Genomic DNA, 19,231 nt, shown 5'->3' on the forward strand with positions numbered 1-19,231 from the left:
TGAACAAAATCATTAACAGCTACCATCTCTTCCAGACTGTTTGAGATGTAACCATCCTTTTTAGAAGCATTACATAGTACACCCTGTAACGCCTGTGAAATACGCAGCTTATATGGAACTAGAACAGATGGCATTCCTTGATAAACAGTAAAAGATCCAGTTGACCCATGAAAAGTTTGAAGGTTCTGTCTCAGAATTCTAACTTTCTGTCCTATTTTCAAAATCATGTACTTTTTTTCTCAAGATTTTTTTTCTTGAAGTGAGATTCTAAATGTCAGTTAATAATGTTGCTTTGATGCTACAATCATTATGGCATGCACTGACAAAGTCAAAACGTGTTTGGATTTGCATCTGAGACTACAGCAAACAGATCTCCTGTTACCTGTCAACTATATTCGGGTGATGACAAAGGAAAATGTAATGGCATTATGTTCCAACAGTTCCCACAGTTTCTACAGTGTAGAAAAGAAAGGCTGTCAAGACTTTTTGACATCAAAATACAAAGTTTTAGTGGAAGATGTTGCAGTAAAGTTTCTCACATCCAAGATGGAATTTCTGAAATGGACAGCATGCTAACGTCACTTCGCAGGCTAGCCGGGCAGCTGCTTCTGACTATTCATTATCCTAGCGAGATGCCTGGGAGGTGTCTCCTCCTCTACCCCTAAACTTTTCTTCTGTCCCCACAAAGATTTAGGTCAAAATTAAAACATTTCAGAACACCACTATCACCAGAGTCACTTCTAGTTTGACATTGCGACCCTCAAGTGTTTAGCAAAAGGGTCAAATTAGAAGGCTGAAAACATCTGCTGCAGGAAATCAACATAATGCTGAAAATTTAGCCCTTTAGATAGTAAAATAAAAAAGCTGAGCAAGAGGTATTTACCTGATAATCATTCCCCCTGTAGATCGCATATTTACAAGGAATCACAAATAGACTGTATCCATCTCTACTGAGTTAAGAAGCACTCCAATCTGCCAGCCAAGAACCATGGTAAAGAATTCTCCCCGTTCCTCCTCTTCACGTCAAAGAATGTTCCTCCAGAGCTGCAAAACTGAATTATACGAATATGCATATTAACTAGATAATTCTTTCTTTCATAAATTCTCTAACTTATAATTAACTTTTAGTTATTAATATGCTTATTCGTATAATTTAGCTTCCAGCTTTCAAAAAAACTATGGTGGCAGATAAGAAAAAGCCTGGGAAGCCAGTATTATGATTCCTGTTAAACAGACCAGTTTAGTTTTATACTTGTGGAAAAGAGGCTGTCATTGGACCTCACCGTCACATCTCATTTGCTAATGCCTCAAAAGGCAAGTCAAAAAAACAGTTTTGAGGTTCCAGCCCAAATAAATTTTTTTAGATATCAACGTTTTACTGCAAGGCTAACGGAGGTAGTGGCCATATCCCTGAATACATTTTTGCTACGGATTTTTACAGTGCGGGCAATTTTTTATTCCACCTGATAGACTACTTGAAAGTTTTCAAAGTTCATCTTGCTTCTTTGGACTAGCTTTTGAATTCCTTTCAGGCTAACTTCTTCCATACTCCATCTGTAAACCATGTTGAGCAGCTGCGGTAACAACAAAATGCATTTTTGCAGCATATTCATATGAGGATATCCAGGTGTTTGCAAACAAACACACCTCAGCACACAAAATAATTCAGTATTATGCAAAAAGAACTGAATCTATTTTTGCACTCAGCAACATTCTCCCTTACTTTACCTGCAAATAAAAAACCAGAGTCGGGAATTTGGAGAGAACTTAGCTATTAGTCTTCAGATGATACAAGTATATTCTTTATACTTGAGTATTAGTTCTGTACTATGGTAACTACAATAACTTATTTCATCAGAATTATGCAGAGGCATGTCAAAGTAATCACAATATGTGATCAGCTGTACTTCTTATCATTATACAGTTAAAACAGCTTTGAACAAAATATAATGCCAAAGCTGCCTTGGGGTTTTTAAGCTCATACTGCTTTTTTGCTAATCCAATTCTCAATTCATCAAAATTTCCAAAAGTATGAATAGTTACCAAAATGTGCACTGAATTAAAAAAATTCTGAATTTCATCCACACAGCTACAAAAATAAGTAAAAACTGTTTACACACACCCATAACATTTCACCTCTAAAGACAGAGTCAATAATTAAAAAACACTTCACTATTTCAACTCAAACTTAAAAAAAAATTGTTACATTAGAAAAATTTTAAGTCATCTTTAAAACTGGAGTAACTGAGGTGTTGAATGTCAAAGTTCAAGGTTCATATAGGAAACATAAGAAAGCTTGCAACAAATCTGCCCGTTTTTCCTGGTTAGAGACAAAACTACCAGATCTCATTTGCAAGAGCACTGACACTTGTATAGCATGCATTAGGTAGTAACTGATGACTAGGTAATTAAGTTTAGCAATTAGATTATTAAGTTCTTAATCAAAAATACCAGTTTTAGGCGTTCTTTTCGCCGCTTGCCAAAGGAAGAGCTTGATGATCCAGGTTCTGATTCTTGGCCTCCTGTTTTACCATTGTCATCATCCTCTTCTTCATCTTCATCAAAGCACCACTCTGGTAACTCAGGTGGTGATGGTGCATCATCTTCATCTCCATAACGACGAAATAATTCCTTCAAATAGTCACCTTTATAAATACCTGGTGGTCTAGCCTGAGCAAAAGTAGCCACAGCAGCTTCAATACTGTCAAATAAAAATTGAAAATTACTCTGGATGCTTAACTTACATATTCTAGTCATGTTGTGCCCTACCAAATGTAAGGTTTATTGGGACTGACAATTAGAACAAATTTCAAACCGGTAATTTCAAAAACATTCATTATGTTTGAAACAACATTCTTAGATCAACCTGGCAACAGGCTCTTGCTCTTGCACAAGACTCTGCATAATTACGTAGGCACTACGTATGCTCTCAGAAGTAACTGCAGCTTGCAATGCTTTGTCTCCTTATTGTAGCTAATAGCGCTCTGCTGGTCACCTAGGTAAAACTTTTACTATTGCTACAGAAAAGGAATGGGTGACACATAGGTAAGTACTTAAGGACTGAATGAAGACAAGAAAGACCAAAGAAAAAGAAGAACAAACCTAATGAAGAAAAACACAAGTGCTGCAATTCAAATATGGCTACATTTTTCCCCCTAAGAAATATCTTTCCTTTCATTAGAGGTTTTGCCACCACACTGGGAAAAAGCATCCTAATCTTTTTAAATTACTTCTCTTTCTTTTTATGAGAAGTTTCTCATAAAAAACTGTAATTCAGAAGTCTTTTACTATGCAGCTAACACTTAACCCTAAGTGCTTTAATAAACTGGAGACTAGGATCACAAAAAAATTAGAAACCAAAACTAACAGTCATGCACCTTAACTAGCCAACTGGAAAGCACTCGAAAATATACAACAGCGAGCACAGCACAAGGGTTTTATTGTTGCAATTTTCATAGATCCTATGAAAATGTTTAACAGAAAACACGACGTAATTCTGTCTTGAATTTATCATGGCTGCGTGGAACAGTAATGCTCCATGGATCAACACTTAGAAATCTTGCTACATAAAAGAGAGGAGAAATCACAAAAAGTACACACTCCTGTTAGGCTTCTTGACAAGCACATATCTTATAGCTGGAACAAAAGCACATATTACACGCTGTAAGAATTTTTTTCAGATAAGAAAATAGCCTGCCACTGGCATAAGAAAAACATATAGCTAAAACAGAAAAAAGAATTTAAATATAAAAGGCGTTATTTTGTCTCATCTGTACAGTATGGGAAGGAGCCTGGGAATTATATGAGGCAAATTTCCCAGAATAGACAGAAACACTTCGTAAGAACCAGTAAGTTTGGTTCTCTGTTCTGGTCTTTGGTAAAAGTAGAAAACAAAACATTTTCCAGAGTGAGACTATCAGATGGTTGGTCATCAGATCTCAGAAATGGTAGGTTAAGAATCTGAGTTATTCAGAAGTTCAAATTTGTCTCTGATGATATTGGAAGAACTCTACACTATTCTAGAATAGATGGCAATGAAAGCCAAAAGAGGCAGCACAGATTTCAAGCACAGAAACCTAGCTGAAAGAAAAAATACTTTGCAAGTTGTAGAAACATAGCAGTCTTTGGGAAAAAATGAGTTGTGAAGAAGAGATCAAGTAAAGTTTCTGATCACTAGCTGGAGAGCTGCTTTCAGTCTGGATGACCTTTCTTTAAACTAACTATAAAATACACCTCAGTATTCACAATACATCAGCAGCACTCCTATATCATATGCTTAAGGAATTAATATGGATGGATTTTTCCATCAAGAAAATCTTATTTCCTCATCAGCAAATAACAGTGCCTTACTTTAATGAATGATACAGCAAATTGCATTTATCTTGATACAATGCTTAGCATTAACTACCACCTTGCCAAAATTCCTTTACCATGGACATTTTTACCCATGAGGTGATATCTGAGTGTTCTGTTAAAAAAATCTGACAGAGATGAACAAACTTGATACAAATAACTACCTGAATGAAGAAGAAAAAAAAAAGACAACATGGCTGTTAAGTTTTAAGGCTTTTCCCACAGAGGTTTGAAAATAAAGAGAGGCTGCATAAAAGCAGGAGATTCAAACAGATTCAAGTGCATCTCCTCTTCAGAACAAAGGACCAATTCTGAGTCTTTTATTGTATTGTTGCTTTTAAATTGTTAGATTAAAAACATATAAATTTGCTAGTTCACAGGAACAACTAGAATTAAACTACAAAGATATTTGTATTTGTGTCTACTTCCTATACTTAGTTAAGATTCTGCCAAGATTCAGCCACTCACTACTAATGGTGGTCCGTCTCCATTACTCCAATGTCTTTATTCCAAGTTTATTAACAGACAACAATGACCTAGTTTTTTGCAAACAGCTTGCATATACATGCTAAGCACCAATAACTGTACATCCAGTCATAAGAAAATGCTGCAACAGGAGTAGAATCTTCTTCAGTTAAAGGACCATACAAGAAATATCATCAGAATGCTTAGGGGCTTGTTAAGAAACATGCCTTGCACAAGGACCCCATTACCAAGTGTTTTCTGAATACTAACAAACATGCAAAATTCATGCCCACCAGCATGGTACAGGCACTAATGGTATTTGAAAAAGATCATTACTCTTTATGAAAGCACCAACATTTTTAAATCACAAAAAACCTCAGATGAGTCTGTATAGAAGCATGCTGTAGACTTTAATCAAATAAGCTGGAAACAAGGACTTTTTCTCCCCCCCAACCCTTCAAAAGCAAGTATGTCACTCTGCTGTTGCTCTAGCTAATCTCTTCTCTTCAGAATTCAAAAAATAAAAAAAAGCCTACATGCAAACCTACAGGAAAAAGACAAAAAAGTAAGAGAAATAATCTTTCAGGCATCTCTGAACTCTATGTTCTTAATCAAAATGTGGGACATGTCACAGGGAAGAGAGACAGTACAATATATACACTCCTAAAAGCCCTCACACAGCAGGTACAGCTGACTTTTGACCTACCAGACCTGGAAAGCTTGACTGAAATGGGCTAAGCTACCAAGGGATGATATGAATAATGTTAATATAGGTTGTTTGCTCGAGATTAGGAGGCAGTTTTAAAATAAAAAACAGTGTATACATTGACTGAAACATACTGAAGATGCCTTTGGTCACTTTCCACAAATCCCTAGGAATTAATATTCAAAGTTACCTCCAGTCCAACTTCTCAACCAAAAAGGCACAGATCAGAAATCCAGTTCTATTGAAACCATGTGTGCAATGGACACCTAGACAAGACAAGAATAGGGCATAATCATTTGCAGGTATTTTTAACAAACATGCTTTAGTTTCTTCAGTGTGTTTCTGGATCTTTCTACCTTCATCAGTAACATTAAGGAGTCATCTGCCTTTCTCATCAAGGCAGTCCAGATCATGTATGACACATAAGCCTAAAAAGCAATTTATTACATTCTTTCTGCAAATTATTAGCAAAAAGAGTATAAGCTACTCCAGTTTATCCCAAGTGAAGAGCACTAACTTAATGCAACTGAAATATGGGTAATACAGGTAAGATTCAAAGTATTTTTTTATGACTGCCCCAATACTTATCAAAAGACTATACAATCAAATTCAATAATTGTGCTTTTAGCAGATTCAACAAGCATTACATTCATTTCACACCATCAGGCATAAAAATCATATCCAGATTACCCTACCTCAAACTTGAAAGCAGTCAATAGACCACAATTCTATTTCAAATTTGCTATTACCATGCTAAGACCAAGCTTATTAATTTTGAAAGAAAAAAAAAACACAAAAAGAAAACTATAGAACAGCATAAGCACCTTGAATTCTTGAATTACTTATCTATTCAATGTAAGAAAAAGAATTCTCTGTCCTCTATTTTACTGAATTCATCCCCCAGTGAAAGGAGAAGCGCCAAATGCATTGGAATTTTTTCTTTCTCTCAAGGCAACAGCACCATCTAGTGATACACAACCCAGTCTGAAAATTCATGCTATTAAAAAATGTCATGAAAGATTCAGGCAAGATGTTGCCTCTTCCCCATACTGTATTTTAAATTATAAATATCAGAGTATTAAAGTTTCCACTAACACCAAACACAACTGTTCTTAATATTAGCATATTTTTCAGTTGTGACCATGAAGCAAGTCACTTAAGCTTTTATTGATTTCCTTATTTCTCTACCATAGTTAGTAAAGTAAGTTTAGCAACAGTTCACCTGGCACTTATTCACTTCATGCTTATTCAGATAGAATATCTATCTTTTTTTCCTATATGCTCCCCTACACTGCAAATATTTATTTTTTTTTTTACTGGACATCCAAAAAATGCCTACAAAAAGTAGACTGATATAACCCAGAAACTTTATATGGGTAAACAGAAATATATATCAACTGTATCAGGGTCAGGTTTCGTGCCTGCCCACCAAGCTTCCATTCTTAACAAAGTAAGGCAAAAACTACTACAAATTTCTTGGATTCATCCATTCTAACCATTTAATATTATTTAAAACTGTGTAACTTGCATTAAATGAAATTAATTTTAGCTTCCTTATGGAATTTGTTCCCAGCAGTCATTTCTCCTTTGTTTTCTGTTTAAGCAAAATTTTTGCATTTTGTTTCCTTAAGGTTGGCAGGCATACTCCAGTCCTTCAGGCTGCAAAAATAAAGTTTCCATCCTGTATTGTTCTAGCTGCATATAAAATTCTGTTCACTTATCATTCACATTTTCTCTTTTCATATCCAATCTTGACACTGAAAATGAAATTGCACACAATTGCTATCAATAAGTCCTGCAGCTGTTACTGCTACCAAGAAGGTTAAGTCAATAATTTTATACACACAACAAAGATAAGAAGCATCTCAGCAATGAGACCAATGGCTTGGAAGGGAAAGATCACACAGGGTGCAGTACTATCACTGCCACAGACTGCTTTTGCTTTTGATAAAAACATCCTCCACACCAGTCCCTCTGATACTCTGTCAGAGGAAACAAGTGTCCAGAAACAAACAACTTTTCAGTAATTCATGGAAAGGAAATGGAAAAGAAATGGAAAATCCCAACATTTCTTTTTTACTATGAAAGCCTAAACCACGGGTTATTTAAAAGCTTAGTCAACATATTATTTTCTTCTTGACTCTTTCTAATTGACTTCCCCCCCCGCCAGAGGTGAAACAATCTAAATTACAGAAGAACATTCCAAAATTCATAGAAGTCAAAAAGTTAGTGACTCAACACTAAAAATGGCATTTTAAAAATTGAAATACCAGTTAAATAGGTCTGCTATTTATGGGGTATCACCATGGTATCCATGCTCCATATAAATTGCTGACCATAACAATATTTCAAGTTCTGAAATATTGTTGGAGGACCAAGTGGAGGAACTGTGAAAGGAGGGTGAAAAATGAAGAACTGCCAAATCAGAGTGAGTGGGATCAGTCATCAACAGTATTTCAGAACTTGCACCAGAACTTGAAATATTGTTGATGACTGATCCCACTCACTCTCATCTAGGAGTTTCTCATTTTTCATGATCACTAACTTGCATTACAGTTTAGAGGTCTCAAATTAAAATTGCATTCTCTGTGAAATAAAGAAATAAAAAAGTACCTAAAAGAAAATTATGTGAAAAAGTGTGTGCCCAAATTAAATCTCTCAAGCACTGAAAAAAAAATAAGATTCTCGGTGGTATCCTGTGACAGGACAAGAAGTAATGGGTACAAATTGAAATATAGCACATTCTGTTTAAACATAAGAAAAAAAAACAACTGTATATTGTAAGGGTGAGCAAACACTGGAAGAGGCTGTCAGAAGATGTTGTGAAGTCTCCAAACTTGGAGATGGTCAAAACCCAAAATGGACACAGTCCTAAGCAAGCTGCTTTAGCTGGTCCTGCTCTAAGGAAGGGCAACTAACTAGCTGATTTCCACAAGTCCTTTCCAACAACCTCACCTATTGTACAATTCTATATAAATCCTAAACTGTATCAACATACCAGCTTAGTGTAGCAAGCTCTTATCAATGACACCTACACAAACAACTGTTCCATGCACTCCTAAGTCACACAGACACTCAAATTCAGGAAGGCTGCAGAATTATCAAAGAGGCTTGAGGACAACACCCATTCTGACTGGAAACTCAGCTGCAAATTAATTTCTTGTCTCTGACAGTTTGCAGATAGAGTTGAAAATTAATATGCTTATCAGAAATTAGAATAAAATGGTTTTAACTAAAACTAGAAGCTACACAAAATAAACTGAGAACTTATTTTGCTCTGTGTCAGAAAAAAGTTGTCCTTAAGAACACTCAAATAATCACTGCGTGACAGTACACCACACAAGAAAACTTAGCCTAATATCTACTACCAGTTTCCAGCAATTAATCAGCTGCTTTGTGAGATTTACTAAAGAATCTCTGATCATTCAGGTATCAAATATGACTTCAAGCCAGCCAGACCATCAAATGCCAAAACAATACTTCGGCAATACACAGTCTGCATTTGTATCAGCAGAAGTTACAAAAACACAATGCAAGTATCATGTATTTGTAGACAGTTCTTAAGCCTGTGTATTTTTCTACATTAAGGTGATAACTGTAATCAAACTGATGGATGCAGAAACATACTAGTTTCTGGAAAAAAAAAGAAACATACTGGTTTCTGAAGTAAAAGCAATCAAATCTAGATATGGATAAACACTGTACTGAGGAAATTCCTTTGCTTAGACTTTTAAGACTAAGAGACTGCAGTTACAAGTAAATATGAAATAAACAGTAAAAAGTAATGACGGATATAAGATGGATGCAATGGATATAAGACATACCTATAAGCTCTGAGGGATTCTTATCACTGAAGTGTTCACATACACGGATAAATGTTTCTGTATTCTCAGGTGTAGGGCACTCACCATGCCTGAAAAACACAGGAACACAGAGATTAGGAGACAGCTGGGGGACAGAGAAGAAAAAAAAAAGATTAATTACTTCAGTGTGATATTTCAAATCAAAAGCTAAATATTAAAAAAGTGCACACAACTTACCCTTTACACTGGAGTTTTATATATTTAATCCCCTCTTTCTCTATATCATTCCTATCATAGAATCTAGTGGTGTTGGTCAAGTCTACCAGTAAACCCATTTTAACCTAAAAAAAAAAAAAAACAAAAAATAAAAAACAAACATATATATGTGGTTCAAATATCAGTGCATAAATACTAAATGGCTAACAACATCCAAATTAAAAGCAATAGCAGGCGACAGTTGCAAGTTTAAAAATTCTTAAATATTGCCTTTGTTCATGAAATCTGTAATTTACCAGTATCAGAGTCATCTGTGTTTCTTTGTGAAAGCTGGTGTATGAATTTAGCACTACCCATCAATTCAAAAACTTCATACTTTCAAGTAGGACCTTCACCATGAAACCAGAGGTCTTTTTAAAAGGCATTTTAAGAGTGATAGTTTAGCCAAATCTTTGTTCCATAGCTATGTCTTTTTTAAAGATACATGAATACTGCACTTAAAAATACATTAACCCTGAAGCATGTTACGCATGCAAAAACAGAACACTGCATCTTCAGTATATTTAAAATTCTAGCACATACTCGTAAACAGGATTTTGATCAGGTTTTTATCTACCTTAAGGTCAACACATTGGCAACAATTTAGCATCGCAGTTGGAAGAATTACAAATTAAAACACTTTTTCCAGTCAATTCAAAAAAGTTAAATTCCAATTATAACTGGAATACAGTTCAGAAACAGTTGCTTCACATGGGTATGTTGTTCAGTAGACTCCAAAAACAAACTTCCAATTATCGACAGAGGTAGTTATCCATGGTATTCAAAGTTCTGATGATATACTTTCATAATACTTTTATTTATCAGATATTAAAAAGTATCATAATGTTATGTCAGCAGCATTAAGCATTTGTAGTGTAATATCCAAATCAGTTCTGAATTTCTCCTTGGTTACTTCAACTTCGTATATTGTACTCAGGGTGCTTTATTTACTTTTATTACTGTGTTTTGCAGAAATACAGCCTACTTCAGTAGGGGTCCACCTGAAAACAATGTTACATCACCTGAAATTTCAAATATTTATAGACAACCGAGCTGCTAAACATACAGACTGACAGCATACTAGCCAGTGATTAATTTTGTAGGAAGTATACAAAAGGCAATTAATTCAATGATTACTTTCCTTCCCCTCTACTCTCAACAGCATTTAGCAAATATCTCAAAGACTACTTAATTCACAAGTAAGACCACACAAAATTTCCACGTGCTACACCCTGTAGGTCCATAACACTATGACACTGACTTAAACCAGTTCAAAACAACTGTTCAGAGGAGAATAACATATTCCCACACCAGTACTTCTAGGTGATTCTACAGGACAACATGCTAGGATCAAAAGTACATCTAAAATGAGCTAATTCTATGACAACTACTTAAATATTTTTCTACTATTCTACAAAAGCAATAGATCCATGAAGGAAATCCACAGAGTATCTTCCAGTAACACATCATGCTCAAAAAAAAGCAAAAGAATTTCCATTTGTGTTCTGCATCCTATCAATAGTGTAAGAGTTGGCAAAAAGACTGATATAAATCAGGTGTGTTTCCTCCAGAAAGCTCTACACTATGAAGCCACATAAATGGCCCCCTAACTACCCTCCTTCCCGACTTCTATAGAGTTCAGATTGATAACCTATTCTTTTATGTATGATATGGGGTTAGGTGTAACACTTCCAAGATGTCCTCAGATAATGTGAAAAAAAGTTATTTTCAAAGTAAGATTAAGATTTAATGAAAACATAATTTTAAAGTAAAGGTTTTTGCATTCAGTTCCAGTCTAGTAAGAAAGCAGACATTCCAAAATGTGAATTACTCTTGAAAAAAATGCTGTATCGTGACAGTCTGGAGAAAATTAATTGGGAGGAAAACAACCTTTAATAAAAGCATGAAGACAGATTAAAAGGTAACACTGCTTAATACATCAAATTGTTACAAAGGAAAGATACAAGGAGAAATGCAAGTGATTTGCAGAACAGTTTCACAACCTTCCATCCAAAAGTAGGTGAGATACAATTCCATTTTAGTGTTGAAAACCCAAAGCCAATTCCCAACCCCACTATTCTCAAATGCCAGCAGCTTCAAATGCTCCCACCAGAAGTCTCCAAACTTCCCCAAACTCCTGCCACAATGAAGAATTATCACTGAGAAGATGCATGAAAGCACACAATTTTATGGCAAAGTTTTTAAGCTCAAAGAATACTCACGTTTTTCCCTCAACTTTTAGATATTACTCTTTTGAACATACTCCCTTATAGATTTCAGTTTCCTGACTGACATGTAGAAGCCAGAACAACACCACAATGTACTTCAGACCCAAAGTGTCACCAAGCATTTGGGATGTTGTATTTAATTTGAATAGGGGAATGAAATACAGCAAGTGTCTGCTGGAGGAAATCCTGAGCTACAGGACTCTAGGACTTCTGGCCTACCATTCCTTTGCAATTATTACAAATCATTTCAATCATATACAAGGGAAGATCTTGCGAAGTGACACTGTTCCTCACACGTTTCATGGAGCAGTAAACCAAACAGACATCCAATATAATTTAGCTAAAGCTATAAAAGCATGTATGGCATATAAAGCGTGTAAGGTCCGAAAGCAGTTTCCTTGCTTTACAGAAAGCAAACACATTTGCTCTCTGTTCATGAGACTAGCTGCACATAACACACTACAATTTAGAGAGTGCAAGGCAAACAAAAAGGATAAAGACATTTTTTAAAAGTGGGAGGATTATGTAACATATCAAAGCATGTAATTATGATGTTCCAAAAATGCTTGCAAAAAAAACCTGGTACCCCAGGAATCAAAACATTTCAGTCTCTGAACTGGGATTATACTATACTTGCCCTGACCGACCACAGTTCTCACCTATAGAATAGATTCTAGTACATGTACATTTGTCATGCAGGTGCTATGCTCTGCTCTGCAACCCTGACATCACACCAGTCATCACAGTCACCCTCTCAGTCATGCTCTCTTAAGTTTGCTCCTAGAAAGTCCTTAATAAGAGCTGATTTTTGAAAGACTATCTAAGTTAAACTGTTTTTCCAGACTATACTTTGCATGAATCACATCTTTCAGTCCACCACACCCAGCCATCATTGAATAACACAGCTTTAGAAGAAAGAGTAATTTTAAATTGTTGAGCAACTTCTCACTAAAACATACATTTATTTCTTACAAGGCCTGTTGCAACGCTACAATCTTAGACACCACATTGAAACACAACTGAAACTAGTTAGTTTTCTTGCTTCCAATTGTAGAAGATAACTGGATAGAAGGAAAAAAAGCTCATTGATGGTTTGAAATTCTCATCTTCTACATACAATAATACCACGATCTTCATACCACCTCTATTCTGCTCATGCTTATTATGGCCAGGCTCTCCACGTTCTCCTAGTTATAAAAGCCTTCCTCCTCACTTTCTCACATTCCAGCTATTAATGCTTTATGCATGCACTCTTCTGCTGCTGTGCAATGGGCTTAGCTAGGTTCCCCTTGTATGACCCCAGAAGTTTCTCATTAGACATTGGAACTTGAAAACATCCTCCGCAGGAGGGAGAGAGCATATTACAATACACTGAATTCTCTCCAGTCCCAGGATTTTTTTCTTGCATTTTTTATTTGAGGAAAATAGTTTAAATTGGTGATTGAATTTATCTGTGAAAACAATAATGTGGCTGAAAACTGGTAACTAGTTTTCCTAATAGGAATACTTAACTTGAGCATACTAATTGCCCAAACACTCTTTTGAGTTCACTAATGTCCTAGCTCTTCATAAGAGAAATAAAACTACCTTTTATAAAGCATAAACAGTACTAATCTACCTACTCAAGAAAGAAATTAAAAAAAAGAAAATTACTCACACTGTTGCAAATTGTTCCTGCAAATTTTTTTATGAGACCATGTCCTCGTTTCAGCTGGGACAGAGTTTTCTTCACAGAAGCTAGTATGAGGTTACATTTTGAATTTGGGATGAAAATAATGTTGATAACATACTGATGTTTTGGGTTGTTGCTAAGCAGTCAAGGACTGTCCAGCTTCTCATGCTGGTCTGCCAGTGAGAGGGCTGGGGGTGCACGGGAAGCTGGGAGCGGACACAGCTGGGAGAGTTGACCCAAACTGGCCAAAAGGGGTATTTCATACCATATGACATCATGCTCTGCATACAAAACTGGGGTGAAGAAGAATGAAGTGGGTGGGGGCACTTTTGGCATGATGGCATTTGTCTCCCAAGTAACCGTTATGCGTGATGGAACCCTGCTTCCCTGGAGATGGTTGAACCCCTGCCTGCCCATGGGGAGTGGTGAATGAATTCCTTGTTCTGCTCTGCTTGCATGCGCGTCTTTTGCTTATCTATCAACTGTCTTTATCTCAAACCATGAGTTTCCTCACTTTTACTCTTCTGATTCTCTCCCCCATCCCACCGTGGGGGAGTGAGCAACCGGCTGCGTGGTGCTTAGTTGCCAGCTGGGGTTAAACCACAGCAGACCGTTAAGGTACTATGTCAATGTTGGCAATCAGAAGAAAAACGGGGGTGCTATCCCTTATCAAATAAGTCTCTAACATTCAGATTTTCAGCAACAGGCCTCATGAGAAAAAGGAATCACATGGGAAGCTTGTTAGAGAAAGTTCTTCCCAGACAGACGTTGTCTTAAATGCTGAACCAGTACCTTCAAAAATCTGTGGCAGCAGCAATTATCTCACTATTACCAAAATCCAGATGTAAAAGTTTCTGCTCAAGTCTCTTATTTGGGAGATAAATTACATGGACTTCAGTAATAACCAGGTTTCAGAAGTGATTCATTCTGCAAAGTATTACCAGTAAAACACACTGCAGTAAAACGAGGAGAACCATGCACAGTGAGCTACTTTTGCATTGGGAAAATCCACTTTTCAAGGTCTCCTCAATTGCATATTCATCTTGTTGCCAGATTGTTGGTAAACTGCTGTTCTACAAACATAGCACTCCAGTAACCCACTGCGTATCTCTGCAAATAAAAAATGGTGTATTTTCAAATAGCAAACATTTAGAAACTATACCAGGGTTCAAGACAATGTAATAGATTTGATGAGAACAGGGAGTTTGAGAGAAATTATATGTTCTGCTTGTTAATCAAAAATACCAAAATATAAGTAGGGATCCTCATCCTAGTAATCATACTACCAGATTCTAATCACCTGATGTCACTCAAGACATTACAAATTTGTAGTATTGCAATACAACTGGTTGATGTGCCTTGTGGAAAGGCTATGAAGGCTCACCATGATTTCTTTTCTGGTGACAAATCACTAACAAGCAAATAGCCAGAAATTCTGAGTAGGTCTCTGAAGTTCTCTATAACTTCAAAATATATGCAGAATTTTAAATTACTTTAAACCACAAATAACATTTGTTTTGGGAAACTTCTAGTTATGTCCATTAAAGCTGGTCAGAGTCAAAAACAACATAATGCATAGAAGAGGAACTCAAGAAGAATTTAGATGCATAGATCCAAGAATTCAAACAAGAAAAATCCTACCAGTCCAAGCACCTGAGAACAGGCACATATGCTTCACTGATAGTCCCTTCTTATCACACAGCCCACAGGTACCTCTATCACTGCTACACTTAATAGCTCATCATCTACTTCATACCTAAGCCGAAGTAAGATTCATAAAATTAAGATTCCCATATTTTGGTCACCTGATTCTTCTGACGTTTAAGCTCTGATATTGTTAAAAAAGCTCCGAATTATTTTAACTTAGATCAACAGCAAAAAAAAGAAAACAAACACACAGAGAAAATGTCACCGGCATGATTAGTTTTATAAAACACAGTCAAAAAAAAAAATTGTGCCAACCTTCTATATAACAGTTTAATAAACAGATTAAAATAATTAGGTTGTAGCCCTCTCTTTGCTGGGAGGTTCAAAACCCATTTCCAGATACACTGCACTGGGCACAACACTTCACAGACCTCTACACTACACGAAAGACTGGAAAGGTCCTGCTCCCCACCTTTACTGTCAAAGTTGTGCTAGGGTGCAGAACAACATGCAAGTTTAAGTAGACAGAAATGGGCTAAACAGAGAATGAAGAAATAAGCGAGAAGCACAACTCTGTAACCCAATGATAAAGGCAACCACCCACCTTCCTGGGTACCAATCCATGCTCCTAAAATTTTTTTCTATTTATGCTTTTTTTTTTCACTAAGAAATTAACAGATAAAATCTATAAATTGCTTTCTTCCATACTTGGTTATGACTGGCTAGATACCATAAAGCATTCAAGGCATCAAAAGAAGAAGGTTAGGCATCGAAACTACAGAACAGTTCTACAAAATTCTTTCACTTTTAAATGTTTTCACTCCTATAAGCAAAATTGCAACTTAACGTATCCATACACAAGAGTCATTTGTAAAACTACAAACTCGGACTATCTGAATTTTGATAATGACATCTCTCCAAGGTGCAACAGTAATAACAAAGAAGAACTGCTGCTAATTCAGTGAATGCGCTGGAGTATTTTGCACAATTCTTGCCTATAAATAGGTACTTTTGGAAATTCAGAAGTTTCAGAGAAAACCTGAAAATATATATTAAAAAAAAAAATTCTGTACAGATGTCCCAAAGGAAGACATCAACAACTTTTTTCTTAAAACTGAAGTTTAGAAAACGCAACATTTGAATAAGCATTAATAATGAAAGTAATGTTTTAATTAATAGAAAATTTAACTTTACCTTCAGACTCTTTAAGTAGTTGGATAACATACTCGGGTGAAAACGATTTTCTTCAGCAACCTGTTCATCGTATCTTGGTCCTAACATCGTCTTCAAAGGTAAAAACTTCCCTATGAAAGATAATCAAATTTTGCAGTACTTTATGTATACTCATGTATATGTACACTTACAACTTAGTGATTCCAAAGCAACATGCTGAGCAGGTTCACCTTCAATGAAAAATAATTGCAGTAAAAGTATCAATGAAGTTGAATCGGAATATTTTTTAGTTATAAGTTCCCAGAATTCACAAATAAGTTTAGAAGTTTAAAGGAAATACAGGTCAGCTCATCTAAAACAAGGTAATTTGACATTTTTAGCTAGCTTTTAGTGTAATTCAAGCTGCAGAGCTACAGCACACAAAAGAACAGAGAAAATTTAAAATCTAAATTTAAATTACATTTAAATGAAAGCAGCATTTTAAATGACAGTTTGTTACCCAAGCATGTAAATATCAGCTTTGATTACCTGTAAACATAAAACACAGTAAAGATCACAAAAAACCCCATGTATTTGGTCCAGGACAGCTATGTACTACAGATCTTTCTAATGTGCCCCTTAAGGCTTTTTGGAAGAGTTCTGCAGCAGTGCTCAACCTCCCCTCCAAAAGACAACACCTATGTGGGGTTCAAACACCAGGAAGTTACCACAAGAAAAGCTTGACCGGAATCAGTACTTACTGGACTACATCCATCACTCCCTAGAAGGTTCATGATATGGGCAGGGAGTAAAACTGGGAGAACCTCAGCATTTCTCAATATCTTTAAAAATATTTATATTTATTATATCACAAGACTGATCAAATAAACCCTCCCCCAAGAAAATACAAAAAAATTATTGCCCCAGAACTTTCGTCCTTTTATTAAAAACAAAACAAAAAAATAAACAAAACTCTTTTGATGCTGTTGAAATGATATAAACCCCTCTCAGGCGAGTGTCATTAAGCTACAGAAGATCTAAGCTTTAACACTAGGAAAGATTTCTAACCTTTCTAAGTAATATGAACAAGTATAAACAAGGCAGTAGCTACAATCTCAGCTATACTTCTGCCCTACATCTTAGGTTAAAGAAGTGATGAAGTAAAAACTGATTGCAATTCAACTTAAGTCTCCATGCATAAGCATTTGAAGATTAAATAATCAACTCTTTATGTTGAATCAGGTGATCTGACAGTAACAAGGTGATATTTCACATGGATATAAAAGCATCTGAAGTCGTCAGTATATCTAAACTAAATTATCATTATATTTGCAACTCCTCAACCAAATTTTCAAATTAAATTCAATATGCTACTGTAAATTTGATACTTCATGATTACCTACATCCACAATTAAGTTCAAGTTTGTCAAATAGTTTTGGAAAGTGGATATTAAAAACCATTTTCCAAATTAGTTATCTGTATAAGAGACGGTATTTCTTTAGGTTGAAAAATAGGTAAAAATTCTAAAAATAAGAGTCAGATCATAGACATCAAGTGGATAAATCTAAGAGACATCAAAAGGAACAACAGAAGACTTCAAATTTCCTATATATACATGTTCAAATTTTGGCACATTATTTATCTTTTCTTAAAACTTTAATTCTAGAGCATACCAGTAAAAAAGCTACCCTTAATTTAGCTTAATCTTCTTTGACATGAAGCTATCAACTGAACAAGTGACAATAGCCACTAATTACTTATGACTATGGTAAGTTTACATTGAGCATTGATTACGAAGGCTAGACTGTGGAAAGAGACCAAGGTTCAGAAAGGGAAATTTGAATAGGATGAAATAGTAAAGTCTGCAATTAAAAAAAAAAACAGCAAAGAAAGAACACCCTAAGAAGTAACAGCCTTCTGTTTCAAGAACAGCTATGCTGGGTCAAAGCATCCATTTCACCTAGTATCTCATCACCAAAACTGGTCAATAACAGATGCCTAGGAATGAGTGTAAGACCATGACAATGACAATGCATCATCAGATTATTCTCCCCAACTACAACAAGGTATAGCTCAGCAAGTTCCTGAACCAGAGGCATTACTCTTCCATTTAAGTTGTTATCTCTATAACCATAAGCAATATGGATGTTTTTAATAGTATTTCACCATTCTGCACGCCACATAGATGTCTAGAACAGGATTAACTAACATGAATCAATAGAAGGAGACTGAAAGACACTGCTGAGACACTTCTCATGTCTTTTCTTCAATATCTTGCTAACACTCTCCATGGCAAAACCAAAACGGACTGGGTTTTCGGTGGTTATAAAAAGTAGGTACCTTGTCATCTCCATCTCTCGTGATCATCACCAGTGTGATCTGAAGCAGCCTGATCAGTTCAGATCTAAGAGTTCAGAGAAAGCTCTTTTCATGAAGAACATGATTGAGGTGCTACCCCAATGCAAGAAATGTGAAAATGTTCCATTCTGAACTGCGGTACCATAAAACCAGTTAAGTGGCAGCAAAACAATGTTTAAAGAATTCAACTGGAAAATAATGAGAGACATAAATCAATTCACCTTGTTCAGAATGAGGGGTCCTGTTAACCTGAATGAACCCAATCTCACAAACAGAAGAGCTCCAGGCCTCATTAGTACTTGTATGTGAGGTCACCAAGAAATTCTAGATACCACAACCATAAGACAAGAGGGTCATGACGGAACACTTGATGAATATTAGTCCATGGAAACCAGACACATCTTGCTCAGCAACATTATTACTATTACACTATCACGTAGGAATAGTCATGCACAGATGCTTAGAAATTTGATTGAAATGCTAATTAAAAATAGAATATAACACATCTGGGAGACAGTACTAACATCAATAAACTCTAAAAATTATGTCTTAATAAAACTGTTAGATGTCTTTGAACGTCAAATAGCAAAA

The 19,231-nt window shown here is 35.7% G+C and overlaps 1 protein-coding gene across 1 annotated transcript; it reads right to left on the reverse strand.

Annotated features, from left to right (window-relative positions):
* Nucleotides 1-2,451: 2,451 nt before the first annotated feature.
* Nucleotides 2,452-18,636, reverse strand: LOC104621028 (mRNA-capping enzyme-like; the record flags this gene model as incomplete). The annotated part of the gene is made up of 6 exons (XM_010287409.1): nucleotides 18,492-18,636; nucleotides 16,324-16,433; nucleotides 9,565-9,668; nucleotides 9,349-9,437; nucleotides 5,715-5,790; nucleotides 2,452-2,701 (listed from the first exon to the last, which is right to left on the reverse strand). Coding segments are annotated over exons 1-6 (774 nt in total), but the record flags the coding sequence as incomplete, so codon positions are not given.
* Between the last annotated feature and the right edge of the window lie 595 nt (nucleotides 18,637-19,231).

This window comes from Phaethon lepturus, unplaced genomic scaffold (genome assembly GCF_000687285.1).
Source record: "Phaethon lepturus isolate BGI_N335 unplaced genomic scaffold, ASM68728v1 scaffold30265, whole genome shotgun sequence".
In the NCBI taxonomy this organism is placed as follows: domain Eukaryota; kingdom Metazoa; phylum Chordata; class Aves; order Phaethontiformes; family Phaethontidae; genus Phaethon; species Phaethon lepturus.